We start from the raw sequence: 22603 nt of genomic DNA on the forward strand, positions 1-22603 counted from the left end.
CTAAGGAATGGGGTGGATGGTGAGGTCAGCCAATCTGAGTGGCGGTCGTGTATTTTGACAGGGGTTTGTTGTGTATTGGTTGACGGTGCTGACTATTGCTATTGTTGATCCCTGGGTTAAATGGATTCTGACCTTTGATCCGACCGGTGCTATCAACATTGACGAGTCAAAATCAAGTTCTCTGAGAATAACATTTACTTTATGCCCACTTTCCCCTCCATTGTGAGTAGGTAAGGGGTTTTGGTTGATGTTTTGTTGTTGGGGTGGGTTGGCAGGTCCACCAGGATGAGAGCCTTCTTATCGACCAAATTATGTACCTGATGTTTGAGTTGTCAGCATTGATCTATAAAGTCCCTGGTGCACCTGTATGAAATTCGCAGAACAAATTGGGGTTGTACCCTGGCCCTTTAGCAGTCTCAGGATTTGGTGGACATTTTACAAGATACTCACCCCTGAACAAGATTGGTAGTAATTCCGATAGTGTCATAGGTAAGCTGGTAAACACTCTGCCTACCCTATTGGGTCGTGCCTGCTAGTTCTGCCCATATAGTGGTGCCTGTTATGCGATTAACGGAGAATTTGCCCTGAATTGGTTTTGAGGTGTAGGGTTCCATGCTAGTGGAGTTGTTGGAGCCCATGAAGTTGACGGCACTTGTGGTATTCGTGACGATGAAGGGATGAAGAGGGGTCGATTTGGTTGTATGTTGTTGACTTGTGTTTCTTCCTTCTTCTTTCCAATAGGCACTGGCTTTCTCTAAGAAGGGATTCTTGTTGTTACCCCTAGACTCATAAAATCAAAGATTAGACCGATTCGGATCCCGTCCTCGACCCGATCTGCCACTTGTACCTAATTTGAGAATGTGCCTATGGTGTACCCCACTATGAGTATAGAAGGCGTGCCCTAATGTCGAGATAAACGTAGTATGTTAGTACCATATTTTTTCAATTCCAAGATTAGTCGTATTTGTCATGTTGTAACCACTTGAAGACATTGTTCATATGCATTACGTCAATGACAAATCCATAATGTATCAAAACCAATCAAGGACAAGGGACATCTTCACCCGTGGAGCATATGAACACGTTATTATCAAAGCATCTTGTGAGTGCTCTAAGGTCATCCCAAAATCAGCTCTATCTCAAGGGAAACAGAAGCTGTCGGAAGGAGTGAAGGATCCACCGACAAGAAAAAATGAAAAAACATCCATCGACGATAGAAGCTTAAATTTGTCCGTTCCACCGATGAACAATCTATCAGATCCACCGTCAGCCACCGACAGATCAAAATGGGAAATCTTCAATCGGTGGCAGAAGCTCTAACTTATCGGTCCCACCGACAGAATAGTCATCGGTTCCACAGATGAACAACTTGTGGGTCCCACCGCCATCCACCGCTAGAACTAATTGAGAAATCATCCTTCGGTGGCAGAAGCATAGCTCTGTCGGTTCCACCGTTATAATGCTCATCGATCCCACCGATGACTCTTCGAGGTTCCATCGACAGTGCTACCGATAATGTTCAACGGTAAGATTTTTGACCGTTATGTTTGGTCAGTACTACCAACGGGATTCAGGTGCCACCGATAGGAAGCCGTTAAGAGTAGTTTCTATAAAAAAAAAGCTCTAGGCTTCATTTTTTGATTGAACAACATCTTCTGAGTTAAGCCTAAGCGAATAAGTACATTTCAAAAGGCTTAACAAAGTAAGAAGAATCGTAAGGTGAAGTCGAAACCATGCACATCAAGCTACTTCATATGGGTTGATCAAGCTTCACTTACTTCATCCTTCAAGCATTTACATTCTAACATTTAGCTAGGCGAGGAGCCATAGATGAAGAAAGTAGTGAAGAACCGAAGATTAACAAACTCACCTCAATCGTCATAATTGTGAGTTTGATTGTTATGTTTTAAATTCCAAAAATACTCTTGTATTAGTTTACTTGATTTCTTCTTCAAAATCAAGCACTTGATTGAGTTGCGGACTCAAGTTGAGTGATAAAGGTTATTGAGTTTCCGAAGTATAAAACTCAGACATTTTGAGTGGATGTGATTCACTCAATCTTGGGGTTACAGAATTAACCCCGAAAAATTCAATGTGCGGTTTAAGGTGTACCAAAAACCTCAATTTTAGTAAATACCAAAGAACCATTGATTGGAGTTCTCTTGGGAGTGGACGTAGGCACAATTGCCGAACCACTATAAATTGCGTGTCTCGTGTGCTTCTCTAATTTCCTTACCTTCATGCAAATCTGAATGTATATCATGATTGATCATAGCTTGCATAAATCTTTTGTTCCATGAATGATTTGATGAATGTATCAATAGAATGAAATCATTAAAAATTCAATCACACTTAAGTGTTCACATTTAGAAGAATTTTTAAATAGTCCTATTCACCGCCCTCTAGGTCTATACATTGTCAAAGCCTATAATTTCAATTGGTATCAGAGCGGGTTACTCTAGAAAGGTCTAACAACCCTAAGTGATCCGTGGTTTTGCATCATGTCTAGAGCTGATAAATGGTCCTCGGCTCGTCCACCTATGTTTAAAGGCATCAAGTATGCCTTCTGGAAGAATAAAATGATGATATACATCAACTCTCTACGTAAGGATTTGTGGGACATGATTGAGGAAGGTTGGAAACCACCTGTTGACATCATCGAGGTAGATGATGTCACTACCTCTGTTCCGAGACCATCAAGAAAATGGACAGAACAGGATAAAATAGATAGTAGCAACAATTACAAGGCTCTTAATGCCATTACAAGTGCCATTTTTTATGATGAGTATCAATGGATATGTACATGTCAGTCGGCCAAGCAAGCATGGAAAATTCTAGAAGCCACTCACGAAGGCACGAGTATAGTAAAAAAATCTAAACTTCAACTCCTCCGCACTCAATTTGAAAATATTAAAATGGAGGAAAGCTAAACTGTCCAAGAGTTTTATGCACGTCTAAGTGACATTTGCAACTCTATGTTTTATGTAGGAGAGACTGTCCCTCAAGGTAGGATTTGTGCAAAAATCCTAAGATCCCTACCTAAGAGATTTGCCTCTAAGGTTACCTTAATTGAGGAATACCAAGATATGGAAACAATGATCGTTGAGGAACTTATGGGGTCTCTCACTATCTTCGAACTCCATCTCGAAGGGCCTCCCTCAAAAGGGAAGACTCAGGTCCTGAAGACATCCTCTTCGAAGTCCACGTCCAAGCGAACATCTCGTATCGGGTCTCAATCCTCCTCCCATGATCATAAGAAGATGTTGATTGATGAGGATAAGGAGACTGAATCGGATGAGGAAGACTTAGCTTTGTTAGCTTCAAAGTTTCAAAAGTTCTTCAAAAGAAGAGGACCTGGTAACAGTAGTAAATGTAATCATCTGATAGATAGACATGCGCCTATAGGTAGAACCATGTCTAAACCAAGGGAAGATATTGAGTGTTACACATGTGGTGGTCGTGGTCACTACTCAAATGTGTACCCCAATAAACCTAAATCCAAAGGTCTCTCTAAACCTAAGACTAAGGATACAACAATGGCTGCTAAGGCCACATGGGATGACTCTGACGAGTCAGAAGATGAAGAAGAGCTAGGTTCTCATTCAGATGCTGAAGACCAAGACACTCTTCAGATCCTTATGGCTGCCACCACGGTCTGTATTCCGGATGGGGATGAAATTGAAGGGGAACTGGACTGTGAAAGTCAGAATCACTCCTTAATCACTTCTTCATCTGATGAAGAAGGAGAAGATGAGGACAGTGATGAACTTGAGCTTCAATCTGGATTTGACCAACTGTTCGTTAGTCATGTAAAATTAACCAAAAAACACAATCAAGAAAAACTCCAAAAGGAACAGTGGCATGCCCAATATAAGCAAGTCTGTGAGGACAAACTCTCCATGGGCCTTGAATTAGAACATATTAAGATCCAACTCTCAACAGCCTTAGAAAGATAGACCAGCTTGCTCTCTACATCGGAGACAGTCTTGATTGAGAAAGATGAGATGGCAAAAAATCTTCAACAACTCAAGAATCTCCTTTCGATGGCTAACTACACAATAGCTTGTCAGAACTTAGAATTAGTAAATTTTCGTGATGAAAACAAAGTTCTTAAGTTTGACATCAACGAACTGTAAAAACAGAAGAGTAGACTTGAGTATAACTATACTCAAGGAAGCTTGGAGTTACAAAAACTTCTAGGAGTGCAAAAACCCTATGGAGATAAAGGATGATTAGGCTATGATAGGCATACTTCCACATCACCTCCATCTCCCACTGTGTTTGTACATGGAGAGTCATCAAATACTAAGAAAGACTCCAAGAAAGTTATCACATGCAATTTCTGTGGTGGAACGGGTCACATAATATTTGAATGTATCGAGTACAGAACCATCTACCATACAACCTCACAAATCTCTATTGGTAAATCTTTATCGGTTGAAAAGAAGAAGCATGATGAGGAAAATAATCCACTATTAAATAAAGTCGAAAAAGGAAAGAAAGAAAAGTCTCCAAAATGGAAGGGAGCAAAGAATTCATCTCCTCCCAAACAAAACAACAATATTGGAGAACTCTTCAAACAGATTATCTACCTGAACTTAAAAGCTAAAGCAATTGCTGAATCAAGTAGAGGAAATCAAGGTGGAAGAAGGTATCCAAAGAAAAATTCTCCTTCAAAATCACCCAAGAAGGGTAGGTCTCCTAAGAAGAACTCACCGATTAAGGAGAACTCCCCTCCTAAATATAATCTTCAACCCCCCAAGACAACTTACAATTGAAAGTCAAAAATGGGAATAACAAGTGCCTTGTAATTCACACAGCCCTCAAGGTTGGAAATCTTTCGCGATGGTACCTTGATAGCGGTTGTTCCCGACACATGACGGGTGACCGAAGTCAATTTAGCCCCTTGGTTGATTTTGACGGAGGATCAGTCATTTTTGGTGATGGCAGCACCACTAGGATTATTGGGAGAGGGATTGTCAGTGGTCGTGGATTACCCACAGTAGAAAATGTGTTGTGCGTAGATGGTCTGAAACATAACCTTCTTAGCATATCCCAAATTTGTGACAAGGATCACCGAGTGAACTTCAATTGTGAAGTTTGCGAGATCTCCACTCCGACTGGAAAAATTATCATAAGAGGTCTTCACACTTTTGATAACTGTTATGTTATTGAAAACTCATGAGATACCATTGTAAGCAACATGGCTCAAATTGATGAAGTCCAGTTATGGCATCAACGTCTAGGTCACGTTCACTACAAGAACTTGTTTCGACTTGCCTCAAAAGGGTTAGTCAGAGGATTACCCAAATTGGAAAAACAAGCAAGAGATGTCTGTGGGGAGTGTCAAATTGGTAAACAAATTCGAAGTACCCACAAAAAGACAACCACTCCTGCAACCTCAAAACCCCTAGCACTTTTACACATGGACCTCGTGGGTCCTACTAAAGTACAAAGTTTAGGTGGAAAGAGACACTTCTTGGTAATCATTGATGATTGCTCTAGATTCACCTGGGTCACATTTTTAAGAGAGAAATCTGATACTTTTGATGAATTCAAAAAGATTATAAAGCGTATCCAAACAGAAAAGGAATCTGTTGTTGGTAGAATAAGAAGTGATCACGGTGGAGAATTTGAGGATAGTTGATTCACACAATTCTGAACATGGAATTCGACATGAATTTTTAGCTCCAAAGACCCCTCAACAGAATGGAGTTGCTGAGAGAAAGAATCGTGTTCTTCATGAAATGGCCACAGTCATGCTACATAGTAAGAATCTTCCTAAAAGTCTGTGGGTCGAAGCTGTAAACACTGCCTGTCACATCATCAATCGAGTATATCTTCGAGCAGGCGTAAACAAAATAGCATATGAACTATGGAACAACAAAACTCCAAGTGTTAGGCACTTCAAGGTCTTTAGTAGTAAGTGTTATATCCTTAGAGATCGGGAACATTTGGAGAAGTTTGATTCGAAAAGCGACCAAGCAATCTTTCTGGGATACTCTTCGAACAGTCGAGCTTTTTGAGTTTTTAATCAGAGGACCTCCGCAATTCAAGAATCCATAAATGTGGTGATCGATGATCAACTCATCAAGGAGAATGGTCCCTCTGAGGCAGAAGGTGAGGATGAGGGAGTGTTCCCTCTTACATCCTTACCACCCCCAACGTCTCAGGTTCTAGAAATACTACTTGTTGTCAAGGATCATCCCACCAGTCAAATCCTTGGAGATCCTCACATCGGAGTAAAAACCCGACGACAACTTGAGACGTTGAATAGTCATCTCTACTTCACATCTAAGTTGGAGCCCAAAAATATTGATGAAGCCCTCCATGATGAATACTGAGTCCAAGCCATGCAAGATGAACTTCTTCAATTTCATCAAAATCAGGTGTGGCATCTTGTACCAAGGGTATCTAATAAAAATGTCATCAGGACAAAATGGATTTATAAGAACAAATTTGATAAACTTGGCAATGTTGTCCGAAATAAAGCTCGTCTGGTTGCTCAGGGATACTCTCAAATTGAGGGGAGTGACTTTGATGAAACCTTCATCCCGGTAGCAAGACTTGAGTCAATTCGGATTTTGATGTCCATTGCATGTGTGCTGAAATTCAAACTATTTTAAATGGACGTTAAGAGTTTCTTAATGGCCTCTTAGATGAGGAAGTATATGTTGAACAACCAAAAGGCTTTGTTGATCCCAAACATCCTCACCAAGTCTTCAGACTAAAAAAGGTCTCTACGGCCTCAAACAAGCCCCCCGTGCCTAGTATGAAAGGCTGACTCAATTTCTGCTTAGTCATAAATTTGTAAGGTGGAGCGTTGATAAAACGTTGTTTGTTCAAAAGGTTGATAGTCACACTCTTATTGCTCAAATCTATGTGGACGACATTGTGTTCGGGTCCACTGCTGAAGGATTGGCTAACAAATTCGCTCACCTTATGCAATCTGAATTCGAAATGAGCATGGTTGGTGAACTTAGCTTCTTTTTGGGATTGCAAATTAAACAACTCGAGAATGGCATGTTCATTTTCCAGACTAAATATGCTCGAGACTTGGTAGATCGATTTGGTTTAAAGTCTGGCCAAACTCACCATACCCCTATGAGCACCATTCTTAAACTCTTTAAAGATCCTTCAGGTAAGAGTATGGATGAGCATCTCTACAGGAGTATGATTGGTAGCCTTCTCTATCTTACAGCCAGTAGGCCCGACATCTCTTACAGTGTAGGAACCTGTGCCCATTTTCAAGCCGATCCTAAGGAATCTCATCTCCTAGCTATTAAGAGAATTATCAGGTACGTCATCGGTACTACCGAAAATGGTCTCTAGTATCCGTTTGATTCCTCATCCACCATAGCCGGGTACTCAGATGCTGATTGGGCCAGCAACATGGATGATCGAAAATCCACTAGTGGAGGTTGCTTCTACATTGGAAACTATTTAGTTTCTTGGCATAGTAAGAAGCAAAGTTCCATATCCCTTTCCACCGCTGAGGCTGAGTACATTGCAGCTGGAAGTTGTTGTACGCAACTTCTATGGATGAAGCAGATGCTCGCAGACTATGGGATATGTTAAGATACGATGAGCCTCTTATGTGATAACACTAGTGCCATCAATATCTCGAAGAATCTGATCCAACACTCTCGCACTAAACACATTGATATTCGGCATCACTTCATTCGTGAACTTGTTGAAGAACACATAATTAGGCTGGAATATGTACCGACTGAAAGTCAACTTGCTGATATTCTCACTAAGCCATTAGATTCCCTAAGGTTTGATCACCTTCAGAAATCCATTGGGGTCTGCTCCTTATGAGCAAGGCTTTTTCGACATAATGCATGAGTGCCTGTGTGCACTCGGGATGCAAGTTTGCTTCCCACTCTCGCTCTTAATTGAACATTCGGTTGGCCCCTATTATTATATGCACTTATTGGAAAATTTGAAAAATGTTAGTCTCACAACAAAAAAAGAAAAAGGAGGGGAGGAAATCTGTCGGTGGTAGAATGAGCATTCTGTCGGTTCCACTGCCAGATTACTCATCGACAGATGTCGGTGGCACCGACAGAATCTGATGGTCCGACCGACAGCATGCGATTCATCATTTTAAACCCTTTCTCCCCATTTTCTCTTCGCATCTTTTCATTTTCCTTCACTGTTACATTGCTTCGTCGCACCCTCTTCCTTTGTCTCTCTCTGCCTTCTCTCTCTTGTCACTCACCACCATGGTGATTCTCTGTGCTCTCCTTACTCTGATCTCCGCTGGGCTCATCATCGATCTCATGGCTTGCAGTCGCCAAGCGAGGCCGCCACCTACCCAAAGGAATGTTAGAAGCAAGTGTGCTTCTACATCATCTGCTCGCCCTTCCTCTTCCTTGTCCTCCTCCGCTGACGACGGAGACAATGATGAAGAGGACGTTGATCTGCCACCTCCACAGGGTTCTCGCCATCCTCCTGTTTCAGATATAGGCATTGATGATGATCAACGCCAATATATAGAGCAAATGCAGTCCCTTTGAGACTGCCCAATTGTATGTGAACGCCGCGTTGACCTAGCAGTCATGCACCCATTTTGCATCCCTGACTTACTTCATCAAATGGGCTGGGAGGCACTTATGGACCTTGGAAGCGATGTCTTTCCTTCGTGTTCGTCACTTCTATGCAAGCATAGTGGACTCTCGCGACTTTCCTCCTTCCTTTGACGTAGTGGCTTTCGACACACCCGATCAGATCAACACCCATGTTACTGTCGCCACCATTGCCTCCATCCTGGGCATCACATGTACTTATGTTGGCCATCCTAATCCCATTTCTGACCTAGGGACTCACCACAACGCTTACATGGATGTACTCTGTGGTCGTCGGGACATCCAGTAGGTCAAAGATAGTGCTATTCGGGGCAGAGATCTCCTTCCGTGGTATAGACTTCTTTATAAATTATTTACATCTAATTTCTATCCGCGTGCCGGGAACAAGACCGATGTTGCGATGCACATGGCCGATACTCTGTTTTGTGCTGCCACTGGACAAGCCATGTGTCTTGCCACCTATCTCCTCCATACGATTGTCGGGTTTGCCCACTCTAGTCGCACGTCCGGTAACCTACCCTATGGCCATCTCATCTCTCAATTGGTAGTTTTCTGTGGCCTTTCGGTAGAACCAAGTCCAGTGATTCATGAAGACCTTTTCACAGCCGCCACCCTCTCCAAGATGCGGATTGCCCTTCCCGTTGCACCTTGCCCAGCTTGTCGGGCCCCCCACTCCACCTCCTCCGGATACACACGCTCCACCTCTGGCTGCCCCCTCCGATCTTGAGTCTCGGTTAGCTGCTCTAAAAGCAGGTCAGCTCCACCTGGTACAAGGGCAAACTCGTTTGGAGTCACGCCTAAAGAAGATGAACCAGTACCTCAAGACTCTTATTCGGGCTAGTGTACCCGGGCACGCCACCTCTGATGACAGCTCGAGCAGTGCTTAGTCTTTATAGTTATATTCTCCAACTATTTTGTTGTTCAGCTTTATTTTGTCGGGTTGCTTCTGTCATGACATGTATTTATCAATCTTCCGTACCTTGTACTGTTTATACTGAATATATGTTTAATTTCATGCTCTCTTTTTCCTTCTCACTGATACATGCAACCTCATTCTTGGCATCTTCACTATTGTGCCTCTCGGTCTCTGTTCACCCTACTGTATTTCTTGTTATTTGGTTTCCTTGTGTGTTGGCTTTTGGGTGGTTCACCATTTGTCAACAACTGACAAAAAGGGGGAGAAGGCATCCCACCTATGAATAGCTATTTTAATGCAGGCATATATGAACAATGCACGAAGTAAGGACGAGATATCTACTATCTCACAATATTTGAAGATGTATCTGTAATCTCTTAAGAGTCTTACTGTTCTATATTTGTATATTTTGTGTAAAATCTTGTTGGGTACTATATGTAATTGATTACTCTTACAAATGGTTCACAGTTGGTAGTCTAGGATTGGTTTTGTCTTGTAATTGACAAAAGGGGAGATTGTTAGTACCATGTTTTGTCAATTCCAAGATTAGTCGTATGTTGTCATGTTGTAACCACTTGAAAACATTGTTCGTATGCATTACATCAACGACAAATCCATAATGTATCAAAACCAATCAAGGACAAGGGACATCTTCACCCGCGGAGCATAGGAACATGTTATTATCGAAGCATCTTGTGAGTGCTCTAAGGTCATCCCAAAATCAGCTCTATCTCAAGGAAAATAGAAGCTGTCGACAGGAGTGAAGGATCCACCGACAGAATAAAATGAGAAAACATCCATCGGTGACAGAACCTTAAATTTATAGGTTTCACCGATAGAATAGTTATCGGTTCCACCGATGAACAATCTATCGGATCCACCGTCATTCACCGACAGATCAAAATGGGAAATCTTCAATCGGTGGTAGAAGCTCTAACTTATCGTTCCCACCGACAGAATAGTCATCGGTTCCACCGATGAACAACTTGTCGATCCCACCGCCATCCACCGCCAAAACTAATTGAGAAATCATCCTTCGGTGGCAGAAGCATAGGTCTACCGGTTCCACCGTTATAATGCTCATCAGTCCCACCGATGACTCCTGGAGGATCCACCGATAGTATTGCCGATAATGTTCAGCGGTAAGATTTTCAACCGTTATGTTTGGTTGGTGCCACCGACAGGAAGCCGTTAAGAGCAGTTTCTATAAATAAAAGATCTAGGCTTCATTCTTTGATTGATCAACATCTTCTGAGTTAAGCCCAAGTGAATAAGTACATTTCAAATGGCTTAACAAAGTAAGAAGAATCTTGAGGTGAAGTCGAAACCATGCACATCAAGCTACTTCATTTGGGTTGATCAAGCTTCACTTACTTTATCCCTCAAGCATTTACATTCTAACATTTAGCTAGGCGAGGAGCCATAGATGAAGGAAGTAGTGAAGAACCGAAGATTAATAAACTCACCTCAATCATCATAATTGTGAGTTTGATTGTTATGTTTTAAATTTCAAAAATACTCTTGTATTAGTTTACTTGATTTCTCCTTCAAAATCAAGCACTTGATTGAGTTACGAACTCAAGTTGAGTGATAAAGGTTACTGAGTTCCTGAAGTATAAAACTCAGATATTTTGAGTGGATATGGTTTACTCAATCTTAGGGTTGTAGAATTAACCTCGAAAAATTCTATGTGCGGTTTAAGGTGTACCAAAAACCTTAGTTTTAGTAAACACCAAAGAACCATCAATTGGAGTTCTCTTGGGAGTAGACGTAGGCACAATTGCTGAACCACTATAAATTGCATGTCTCGTGTGCTTCTCTAATTTCTTTACCTTCGTGCAAATCTGAATGTATATCATGATTGATCATAGCTTGCATAAATCTTTTGTTCCATGAATGATTTGATGAATGTATCAATAGAACGAAATCATTAAAAATTCAGTCACACTTAAGTGTTCACATTTAGAAGAATTTTTAAATAGTCCTATTCACCCCCCCTCTAGGTCTATACATTGTTAAAGCCTATAATTTCATGGTATTCATCTCTTGCTCGGTCATTGCAGGCCTTACTTGTGAGGCCGACTCTCGCCACCTCTGTGCATACTCTTTCATCGTTTTGCTTTGTTTTCTTATCATCTTTGCCATGTCATTCTGATTCAGACCAACATTGAACTGATAATTGTGTCAGAACATCTCAGCTAGGTCATGCCAGTTCTTAATGAGTGTATGGTCCAATTCGGAGAACCATTTGTAGGCCGACCCCATCAAACTCCTCTGAAACAATTATACTAGCAATCTGTCATCCTCACCATACTGGCACATAGACCCACAGTATAACTTTAGATGCGACAGAGGACACCCTACTCCATTATATTTCTCGAATTCCAAATACTTGAACTTGGTCAGCAACTGTGCATTAGGGTAAAAATAGAGGTGCTTGAACCGAGTTATACTTATAGTATTGAGGCCTTCCATCTTCCTCATTTCTTCTTACAGAAACTCAATTTGCTGAGCCAATTTTTTATTAGTCGCACTTTTGGCCTCTGTAGCCTTATACTCGCATTCGTCATCAAGAATGACCACAGGGGGTGGTCGATTCTGTGGAATATATAGTGGGAGCCCTTGGTATTTCGACACTGTGAAAGGCATACTGGTCTGTGGTCCCGGCAGAGGTTGCTCAGGTAGATCCTGATTTGACCCTAATGCAGGGTTTGCATTGTTTGGGCTTGTATAATGCTGGCATTGGCTAATGCGATACTCAACATCTTTTTTTACCTCTCAATCATTTTCAATAGTGCTACTATTCTGGGATCAACATCTGACATTTTAGCTACTGTGGGCTGTGTTGGTTCGGAAGAACTCATAGTGACGGTAGAAGATTTGAGAAAATACAAAGGTACCTCTAGCTGCTTATATTTCTTTTGCTTGGCCACTTGTGGGTACAAAAGACCAAGCGTTATTATTTTATTTATAAAAATAAATATGCATGATGTTTTATTAGGTCGGGTAAAGTTGTTTATTATAAGGTAAATGATTTTTAAGACAAATGGTTTCTCGACGCGGAGTTGACATCAACACGGAGTTGGCATCCGCACGGAGCTAGATTGTGTACTTTGAAAATAATTACATCAGCACGGAGTTACCATTAACACGGAGTTAGCATCAGCACGGAGCTAGCATCAATACGGAGTTGGCATCAACTCGGAGCTAGCATCGACACGAAGTGGGCATCAACACAAAATTGGCATCAGCACAGAGCTAGCATCGACAAGGAATCGATAAAATATTTTGAAGCAAGAATTACATCAGCAGGGAGTTCACATCGACACAGAGTTGGTAAAATATTTTTGAAAAAAGAATTATCTCAACACGGAACTAGCATCAACACGGAATTGGTAAAATATTTTTGAAAAATGAATTATCTTAGCACGGAGCTGGCATCAACATGGAGTTGGCATCGACACAGAGTCGGTAAAATATTTTGAAAAGATAATTTATGAGATAAATCGAGTTGGAATAACCCATGTTTTCGTTACCTCCAATTTAGTTATCTGAAACCAAGGTTGGCCAGTTAGATCCCTAGGGAAGAGGCGGCACACAATGCTCTCATAGGGACACTCTTAAATCACCTTTCCCTGAATAGACATAGTCTATCCCCCTCATATCAATAGGGCAAGATCGTTTCTAGGTACCAACTTTGATCAAGGACTGCAATTGGCACTTTAAAATCTATTTTTTTTTAAAAAAAGATTGAATCCATTTCGGGTTGATAGATTGGTTGTTAGTCTTGTTAGATCATGGACTTGGTTCAATATGGGTTACAACCTCAGTTTGTAGTGGATTTGGATCATGGACTCAGATGGAATGGATTTGTGTTCAGGGCGCGGATGAAACCATCATTCTGTTATCCGTGTTTTGGGCACGAATGAGACATTCGCCCTTTGAACCATGCTCCCAACACGGATGAGGCATGTTCTGTTTCAACCGTGCTCCCAACACGGATGGGGCAACTTTTGTTTCAACTATGCTCCCTACACGGATGAGGCACATTTTTGTCCATCCGTGTCATTGACATAGACCAGAAAGAAATCCAGTCCCTGTAATTCACAGAAACTGGTTTCTTATTTCCTATTTTCAATGTGCCTCACTTAGTTGCTGTTTTAGTCATTCACTCACTGTTTTTTTTTTTTTTTTTTTGAACATGATGCAACATGCATTCCTCCCCTTTTACCTAAGGGGGAGATGGAAGGAAAATGGAAATAAATAACCTATACTCTACGTGTGCCCCTTTGGACTTACAACAAACACATACATATTGGTTTGGGGGTCGATTGTAAACTTCAAAACTTGTGTCCTAACATTGTCTAATAGGGCACATGCATGCAGCTAGTAGGTGGCTTTACGATTTCCCGGTCTTCAAACCTCGATGCATACCAAAGTATGTACGTCGTTAACTAGTGATGGGTTTGATGTGCTCATTCCCGACACTTGAAATAAGGATCTCAAGCAGTAAAACTACTAGGCATCGGGGCTAGATATATTGAGGGTAGGGTGGTTTGTGCAATGAGGCTATGCTCATAAGTGCACGTGCAACAAGATTTTTTTTTCATCTCCTTTTCTTTTCATCGACCCCCTTACAAACATGTAATAAAAGCAACAAAAGTAAAAAAAAATATTACACTGTGGACATGTGAAAAAAAAACTTAAGAAACAAACAATGTTAGTAAATAAAATCAGTTGTTTTTTTTTCTTTTCAAAATGATCGAGTTGTCACGAGGGATAAATCATGGACTTCCTAGTGGAGTCGCCAATTGTAGATACATGATTTTTGATTACAATAGCCACGTCTACTATGGTTTGGAGTCGCCACCATTCATGTTGTAAGTGGGTATGAATGGCCACCCGATGTATATTTTTTGAAAAAGTGACATTTTGGCGTTTAGTGACTCAAGATGGATAAGGTACCGATCAACCTTGAGATCGGGGTAAGTGGCTCGATTGGAGAAAAAAAAAGGTGTTCGGCACCCTTTTCTCCTCGTCAAGTGGTGGTAACCTCAAAGAACTCGATTATTTTGATTAGAAACAATGAAAATAAAGTGCTACGTGTTGTGCATTTATAACCTAAATAGGGATTTACTTTCGGCTCGATCATAGGATCATCTCATTGAAGGAGATGATCCTAATAAACATGCCTTGGACATAGTCCATATTTGAAAAATGTGGGCTAAAGTCATAGATCCATTCTCATAGGTTGAGAAGGATCCAATTTTTGAATGCCTTCAACAATTTTAGGATAAAATTGGTTTTGTTTTTAAAAGGGATTACAACCCTTATACCTTTGACCGAACCGAAGTCCAATCTACTAGAGATAAAGGAGGGGAGCACTACATCATAAAGGCCTTTTAAAAAAATGAAAATAAAGAGAGAAAAGGGTAATAGAAGATGGGGATGTAGAGGGTAGAGAATAGAAAGAGGGGGAGGTATACTTTGAACCCACCTTGATGCTTTCCCTTTTCTTCCCTTTCTTTTATCTTTCTTCTTCTTCAATATCTTCTTAGGTTCTTAATGGAGGATGAAAGTATACTTTTCTCTTTTTAGAAGGGTGATATAAGAGTAAGGGTGAAATAGAGATGATTAAAGAATGAAGTTGAGTGATAATTGTTTAGTGTGAGACTTGGTGAGATTTTTTTGTAGTGAGAGTTGGTAACCTATGTTGTGAAGAGGAGGGGGGTATTTATAGATGTTTGGAAGGTTTTTTAGGGGTATAATGGGGTGAAGAGTTCAGAGAAAGGATAATAGCATGGGTTTTTTAGATAAAGGGTATGAGATTTAGAGTTAACAGGAGAGTAATTGTGTAATGGATGAAAATGAGTGGTGTTTAGATCCAAATGGTTTGGATTCTATCCAAATCCATTTGGCTAAAGTGTTTGGTGAGGTGAGATGAGTGATGGTTAAAGAAGAAAATGGGGGTGTAAGATTTGATTGAATGTTAAGTTGGTTGATAAGGTGAGGTGTTTAGATTAATATAATGGGTTGTGTAAGAGGTTGATTAGTTGGATTTTGGGAAAATTGAGAGGATGATGACATGTAGCAATGATGATGAAAGAATTAAGTGATGAGGTATGTTGATTGGTGATGGTAGTTGTTTGATTAGAGAGAAATGTATGGGTTGGTTTGGTGATGATGATGGGAGGTGTGGGTTATGATGTAAGTTGTTGGAGTGTTTTAGAGAAAATGATAGGTTAGGGTGTAGAAGATATAGGTTGTGATGTGCGTGGTTGATGGTGTTAGAGAGTAGTGATAGGTTAGGGTGTAGAATGTATGGGTTGTGATATGGGTGGTTGATGGTGTTAGAGAAGGGTGATAGGTTAGGTTAGGGTAGGGTATGGGTTGAGGTAATTTTTGGAGATAAGTGATAGGTTAGATGAATTGTTTAAAGAAAGGTGATGGGGGTAGGTGATTAAATAAGGAAGGTGAGAGGGGATGATGCCATGTGTCACCTTCTGATGTTAAGAGGGTGATTGGTTGATGTGGGTAGTGGTTAATGGGTTATGTGTTATGAATTGGAAATGGATTGGATATGGATAATGACTTGTGGGCTTTTAGTAGTACTGGGCTTGGGTTTTGAGAGGGTTGTAGGTTGTTTTGGATTGGATTTTTGAAGGTGGGTTCATTTTGTGGTTTAGGTGATATGAGATCGAATTTAAGTTAAGGGTAAGGTGAGAAATTAATTTAGGATAGAGTTAACGATTTGTGAGCCTTGAATGGGCTTAGGGTATTTGTGGATTTGGAGATGGAGTGGTGGAAGGTAGATGAAATGATAGGTGTCCTAACTCTCATTTTTTAATTTTTTGTATCTTTTTAAGAATTTTTGGAATAATTCGGTTGATCAAAATGCCATGTGTTGGCAAAACGGGCTTTTTAGGCTCGTTAGGGAATTTATCGAGAATTCAGGTATTTTTGGATACAAGAGCGGAGCGGTAAAGGTTGGAAAAGTATGGGGTAGGCCAAGTTCTTTCGATGGGTTCCCTAGACAATTGGGAGGTCTTAGGGACCTCGGTTGGGTTAAAAATGTCGTTTTTCTATATTTTGGGCCCCTGAGGCCCATTGGCCAACTTTGTCGAAAAATCGATATTTTGAGTGGAGCAGGGTAGATAGGAGCATGTAGAGTCTTTTTGGTGGGCCCACTAAATCGTTGGGAGGCCTTAGGGGCCTCAATTTGATCAAAATGTCAAAAATTTTGTGATGTGGGCTGTAGCTATGAGGTTTTCGTCGTCATGACGACCACAACTACTAAATATTGGAGTCGCCACCATTCAGATTGGAAAGGGGTGTGAATGGTCACCCGGTGTGTGCATTGTCGAAAAATTGCCATTTTTGACGTTAGTGACTCGCAACGGATAGGGTTGATCAAACCTAGAGGTTCGGGTAAGCGGCTCCGTTGGAGAAAAGGGAAGGTGTTAGGCACCCCTTTCTCCCCGCCACGTGGCGGTAACCTCAAATAACTCGGTCATTTTGATTTTTAGAAGAAGGTGGAAAGTGTGCCACATGGGTACGTTTGTTCCCTAAGTAGGGATTTGATTTTGGTTTGATCATAGGGTCATTTCATTAAGGGAAATGACCCTTGTGATCCTAACCTTGGGGCCCAATCATCAAAAGGGGTAAAATAAAATAAAATAGAAGAGGGGGGTGTTAGAAGAGGGAAGAGTAGACGGTTAGAGAAAGGGAGGGGGGGGTGCTTGAAACCCACCTTGTACACTTGATCTTCTTTTCTTCTTCTTCTTCTTCCTTTCTTGAATTCTCTTTAGTTCTTAGTGCAATATGTGGGTGAAGTTTCCTTTTAGAAGGTGATAGGAGAGAGAGTAGAAGAGTAGAAGGAGGGTGAGTAGATTTTTTTTTTGAGGAGACTTGGTGTAACCCTTTTTGGCGAATCGGGCTTTCGGGCCCATTGAGGAATTTATCGATTTTCGCATGCGAGTGCGGAGCGACGACGTTGAATAACTGTAGGATGGGTCACTACCCTTTTTGCGAGTCCTCGAGACCCTGGGGTGGTCTTAAGAACATTGATTTGACCGAAGTCGCCACCTTTGATGTTTTTGGGCCTTAGGGGCCCGTTGGCCCCCTTTTGTTGAAAAATCGATATTTTGCATGGAGCGGGGTAGATGGGAGTGTGCCGAGCCCTTTTTTTGGGGACCTACTAACCCATTGAAAGGTGTTAGTGGCTTGGGTTTCGGCGAAAGTATCATTTTTCGATGATTCGGGCCATTGAGGCCCGTTGGTCAGTTTTATTGAAACATCATTGTTTTTGGGCCCTTTCGGGTGAAGGCCCGTTCAAATTGAGGTGTCTACAGCTGCCCTTCTTTGCAGGAATTGCGTGCAAAGAACTGCAAAGAATAGACCAAACCCCTATTTGTACGGGCCTGACGAAATTTTGCAAAACACGACTTCGAATTATCGGTTGAATTGATGACCTTTGCATAAAAATGGTTACTCAAGCACGGGGTCTGACAGAGTTACCTTATTGATTCTTTGGTCTCGATGGCGCGGAGCTCGTGTGAGACCTCAGATTTGACGAAGATTGGATGATTTTTGAAATTTGGGTATTTCTTGGTCGTGTTTTAACAAATCGAAATTGAGTGCAACTCAAAAGGTTTTTCGATGTTTGATTTTTGATTTTTTTTTTTTTTTTTTTTTTTTTTTTTTTTTTAATGATCCGTGCTTAAGACACGGATGACGTTTGGAGTGATTCGACCCGTGTCTAAAACACGGATATTATTATTTTTATCTCATCCGTGCCTGGGGCACGGATCCAATTAAAATCGTCTTCTTCCGTTCTAGTGGCACGGATGGCCTTGTTTAGGCCTTATCCGTACTGGTGGCACGGACCAGTACGAATTTCAATCGGTTAAAGCCTGCGCGCCCTTTCATTTTCAGTTTCTTCTCCGTTTCCCTTCGGTTTTTCTTTTTCTCTGGCGACTTTTGACGATTCACTTCTTGCCTCTTTGTCTCCTTCTTATTCCTTCTTGGTTTGAGCACTTGTCTTGGTCGTTAGGATTACTCGGAGCGCACGTGAGGTCTTTTGGTGCTTGAGAACGACTTAAAGCTTCTTGGTGAGTTACGCGTTAGAGGTGAGTTTTTTTTTTTTTTTTTTTTTATTTACTATATGAGAATGATAGTGAACACCATGGTTTTTACCGATCACAGACTCTTCCCTTGTCGTTTTTGTTGCCTTCATTTGGACTTCTTTATATCGTGATGATTCCCCGAATGTTTGAGACGAGTTATGCTTGCCCCATTTTTAGATGTCTTCATGTTTTAGGGACAGTGTATATTACCTTTCGTTGTCACTTGTCATCTCTTGCCTTATTTCAATTGCTATTGTATTATGTATTTGGCTTTGAATGCCTAGCGGTGGTGGGCTCGTGTAGTTTGGAAGTGATGATGGTTGAGGGTGAGTCATGTAGGGATGGTGGTTGAGGGTGGCATATGATGGGGTTTTAGTATGGTTGAATTGACTTTGATTGATCCTGTTGACTGGGTTTGGATAGGGTTGGATTGACTTGAGTTGACTGGGTATGACTCGGGTTGACGAAGTTTGACTTAGATGGACTGGGATCGATCGAATTCATTGGGTTTTGGTTTAGACTTTAACTGGGATTGGCCAGATCAGCCGGGTATGATTCCGATTTGACTAGGTTGGTCTGACTCTGACTTGACTGGGTTTAACTGGGTTGACTGAGTAGACTAGGTTCTGACCGGATTGTCCTTGGGTTTTGACTTAGGTGGATTGGTTTGACTGAGTTGACTGGGTTTGGATTGATTATGTTATCTTGGTTTAAGGCTGAACTGGGTTGACTAGGTTTTGGTAGGACTTTGAGTTGACTGGGATTGGTTTGGTTTTGACTGGATTTGCGGGTTGACCTGATCTCGGGTTGACTGAATTTGGCTGAGTTGGTCACGTTCACTGAGTTGAGTAGGGTTGGATCGGTTCTGGGTGAGTTGGTCGAGTTGACTGGGTTTTAGGTCGAGTTGACCCGGGTTTGGCTTTGGTTGGATGGGTTGGACTTAGATTTGACCTAGGTGGGACGGATTTGACTTTTTGGTTGACTAAGTTGGGTTGGTTTGACTCAATTAGGCTAGTTTTGCCTTAGGTTTGACTTGATTTAGTCAGGTTTAACCTAGACAGATTCCTCGAGATACGGGACTTTTGCGTTGTTGATTGATCACATGGCGACCTGCAGATGGGTAGAGAGCGGAGAGGTCGAATAGTGCATCAGTCATCTGATGATGAGGAGGAGGAGGCGAGGCCCCGGACTCGGGCTCGCTTTGCCTTGGGATCCGGTGTGGCCACAGAGTATGGTTGGCCGAGACAGCCTTCACGTAGGCCTGATTCAGCGTCGGTAGCTGGCTCTTCGTCTGGCAGCAGGGCAGATGAGGCCAGTTCTTCTCACAGTGGTCCAGTTGAGGATCTGCCGAGCGGTAGTGGTGGTAGAGGTCGACGCGGTGGCCGAGGTCGGGCGGATAGGGCCGTAGGCGCCGGTAGAGTTGGTAGAGAGGTTCCCAGGGTTGAGATTCCTGCAGAGGAGAGTGAGAGGGTACCGGATACCTCTCTTCTCCGTGGACTAGGGAGGCATGTCTCTATGTTGGTTCGTTTGGACATCCCTACACCCTATCCTTCAGCCAGTTTCAGGGGTAGGTGGAGTGCCTTTCTTTCTATGGCCGCCCTGTTCTCGGATGATATTCGGACGCAGTTTGCCACCGTGGGCTTTGGTGCTTTCTTGCAGATACCGTCTTTCAAGGCGGATCGACCCTTGTTCTTGGCCATGGTGGAGAGGTGGTTTCCGGTGACTCATTCATTCCACATGCCAGAGGTGGAGATAGGCATCAGGCCTTCAGATTTTGTGGCGATTACAGGTATCGCGATGGACGGAGAGCCTCTGCCTTTGACTCTATTATCTATCCAGGAGGTGGGAGAGCTGTTGGGCATCACTAGAGTACCCGCTTCTATGGTGGGGAAGCAGGGTAGGATTAGCACAGAGGTGTTGGTGGGTCTACTGTTGATTGAGGGAGAGGATGGAGCTCCGCCTACTTATAGAGAGAGATCGGCCCGCTTCGGTGATCGTGATTTCGACACTATTTTCCGGATCTGCTTTCTCCTTCTCATTGGTAGCTGTTTCTTCTTAGAGGACGATTCTTCAGTTTCCACTACATTTCTCTCTGTTATGCATGACATCGACCACATTGGCGATTTTGATTGGGGTAGCCTTATTTACGGTACCATTCTGGCTGGTCTTGATCGAGTAGTGGTGGGCATTACTGCGCCCCGCGGAGCTGGTATCTCCACCCGATTCTTTTGGCATTTTATTGAGGTAAACCGGATCCTGATTTTATTTCTCTATCTAATTCTCCTTCCACTTCCTGTTTTCCCATCTGACGCCTTGCTTTTTCTTTCAGATCTTCGTTCACGTCTACTTTCCCTTTTATCTGCCCACCCGTCGTCATCCCGACGAGGGTTACCCATTGGGGGCGTTTTGGGCCACCAGAGATGCTAGGGCCATTAGGAGCAGCCCCAGGAGTGCACGGGCCCACATCGACCGGTGTCGTCTTCGAGACGTGAGTACTCGAACTTTTCTCTTTTGTTTGGCCTTAAACTTCTCTGTCTTTTGACTATCTCTTTTGCAGATCTTCTCCGTTACTTTGCGAGACCTTCCCCGTACCGTTAGCGGGAGGCAGGAGGTGAGGAACGCCTATAGGCGTAACACCAGACGACAGCGCTATCCCTACTTTATTGGTGAGCAGAGATATACATTTTATCTAGGGGAGCGCTTGTTCTTTCAGCATGACGGGAGTCTTCGCATCCCTGTCGCTCCACCTGAGCCTATCTCGGGAGCGATGACGGTGGATGAGTATCTCGCCCAGGCGAGGGGCGTAGATGCTGCTGGACTGGTGAGAGGGGGTGACTACCAGGCGTGGTTCCGAGAGGCCTCTATTGGGTGTATTATGCCTGCTGTTACTGCCCGGGCCGGGATCACTGAGATTGGAGGGGTCCTTCTACAGGAGCATGCTGTCACGGTATATATTTAATCATTGCCTTCCTTCTTTTAGAATTTTCTGCTTTTTGTCATTCTTATTTGGTTGACTTTCTTGTTTTCAGGCTGATGATCTTCGTCGTCTTCGAGAGGGTTACGACGTGATCGAGGCCCAAGCGGCGAGGGCAGTGGAGATGGAGAACAGGTGGAGGGCCTCTAGGGCGGAGGTGGAGGAGCAGGCTGCTCGGTTGGCGGAGCAGGAGGCTCGTCTTGAGACTCAGGCGGCCCGGATCCAAGAGTTGGAGCTGGAGATGGCCATGCGTGAGTCTCGCTTTCAGGCTGAGATGGTACGCCATTTTGCTTACTTTCTGTCTTGTAGCTCGTAGTTCATGGTATTAAATTTTGACTGGTTCCAACATATGATATTTCCAGGACTATTATCGACGTCGAGATGGAGCGAGCACCTCTGCGCGGCCTCCGACACCTCCTAGGGTAAGTACGCTGCATATATCATTTCGTTCATTTCTATATCCATGCTGCATATGTCATTGTGCTTTGTTTCTCTTATTTTCAGGCCTCCCCTTCTACCGGACCTGTTGTCCCTGGCGTTGATCTCGTGGATACTACGGAGCAAGATGCTGCCCTGGATGCGGAGCTATTCTTCACGGATTCGGAGGGACGGTTGCGGATGCACGGCCTACCTTCTTCCGGGGTGTCAGGCTCGGGTGCTGTGGCTGGATCTTCTTCTGGAACTATCCCAGAGACTCAGAGTGCTCGGGACGATGCTCCCCCCTCTGTCTGACTTTATTTTTTTATGTACCTTGCAAAACATTGGATGTTTTTATATTAAACTTTCAGCTATTGTATGCAGACATTATAACCTTGGTATATATATATGCATTTATGCTCATTGTTCCTTGTATTTGTTACATTGTCATGACTATATGTGTAATCCATTCGAACTTCTCGGGTGAGATATCATTCATTGGGGGTTCTTGAGTCCTTTCGAGTGTCGGTGAGTCTATTGACGGGTAAAGGGGTGCGACGAGGGTCCCAAGGACCCTTCG

The 22603-nt window shown here is 42.7% G+C and overlaps 2 protein-coding genes across 2 annotated transcripts; both read left to right on the forward strand.

Annotated features, from left to right (window-relative positions):
* Positions 1-5203: 5203 nt before the first annotated feature.
* LOC147394252 (uncharacterized) lies at positions 5204-7578 on the forward strand. The gene is made up of 5 exons (XM_086453255.1): positions 5204-5603; positions 5689-5912; positions 6039-6173; positions 6850-7298; positions 7389-7578. Exons 1-5 carry the CDS (start codon positions 5204-5206, stop codon positions 7576-7578), a joined length of 1398 nt encoding a protein of 465 aa, XP_086309381.1.
* A 12170-nt stretch (positions 7579-19748) lies between these two features.
* LOC147394253 (uncharacterized) lies at positions 19749-22355 on the forward strand. The gene is made up of 6 exons (XM_086453256.1): positions 19749-20876; positions 20962-21120; positions 21190-21579; positions 21662-21883; positions 21969-22028; positions 22111-22355. Exons 1-6 carry the CDS (start codon positions 19749-19751, stop codon positions 22336-22338), a joined length of 2187 nt encoding a protein of 728 aa, XP_086309382.1. The 3' UTR covers positions 22339-22355.
* The last annotated feature ends 248 nt before the right edge of the window (positions 22356-22603 follow it).

This window comes from Akebia trifoliata, chromosome 9 (genome assembly GCF_017979445.1).
Source record: "Akebia trifoliata isolate Shusen 1 chromosome 9, ASM1797944v1, whole genome shotgun sequence".
NCBI classification, from domain to species: domain Eukaryota; kingdom Viridiplantae; phylum Streptophyta; class Magnoliopsida; order Ranunculales; family Lardizabalaceae; genus Akebia; species Akebia trifoliata.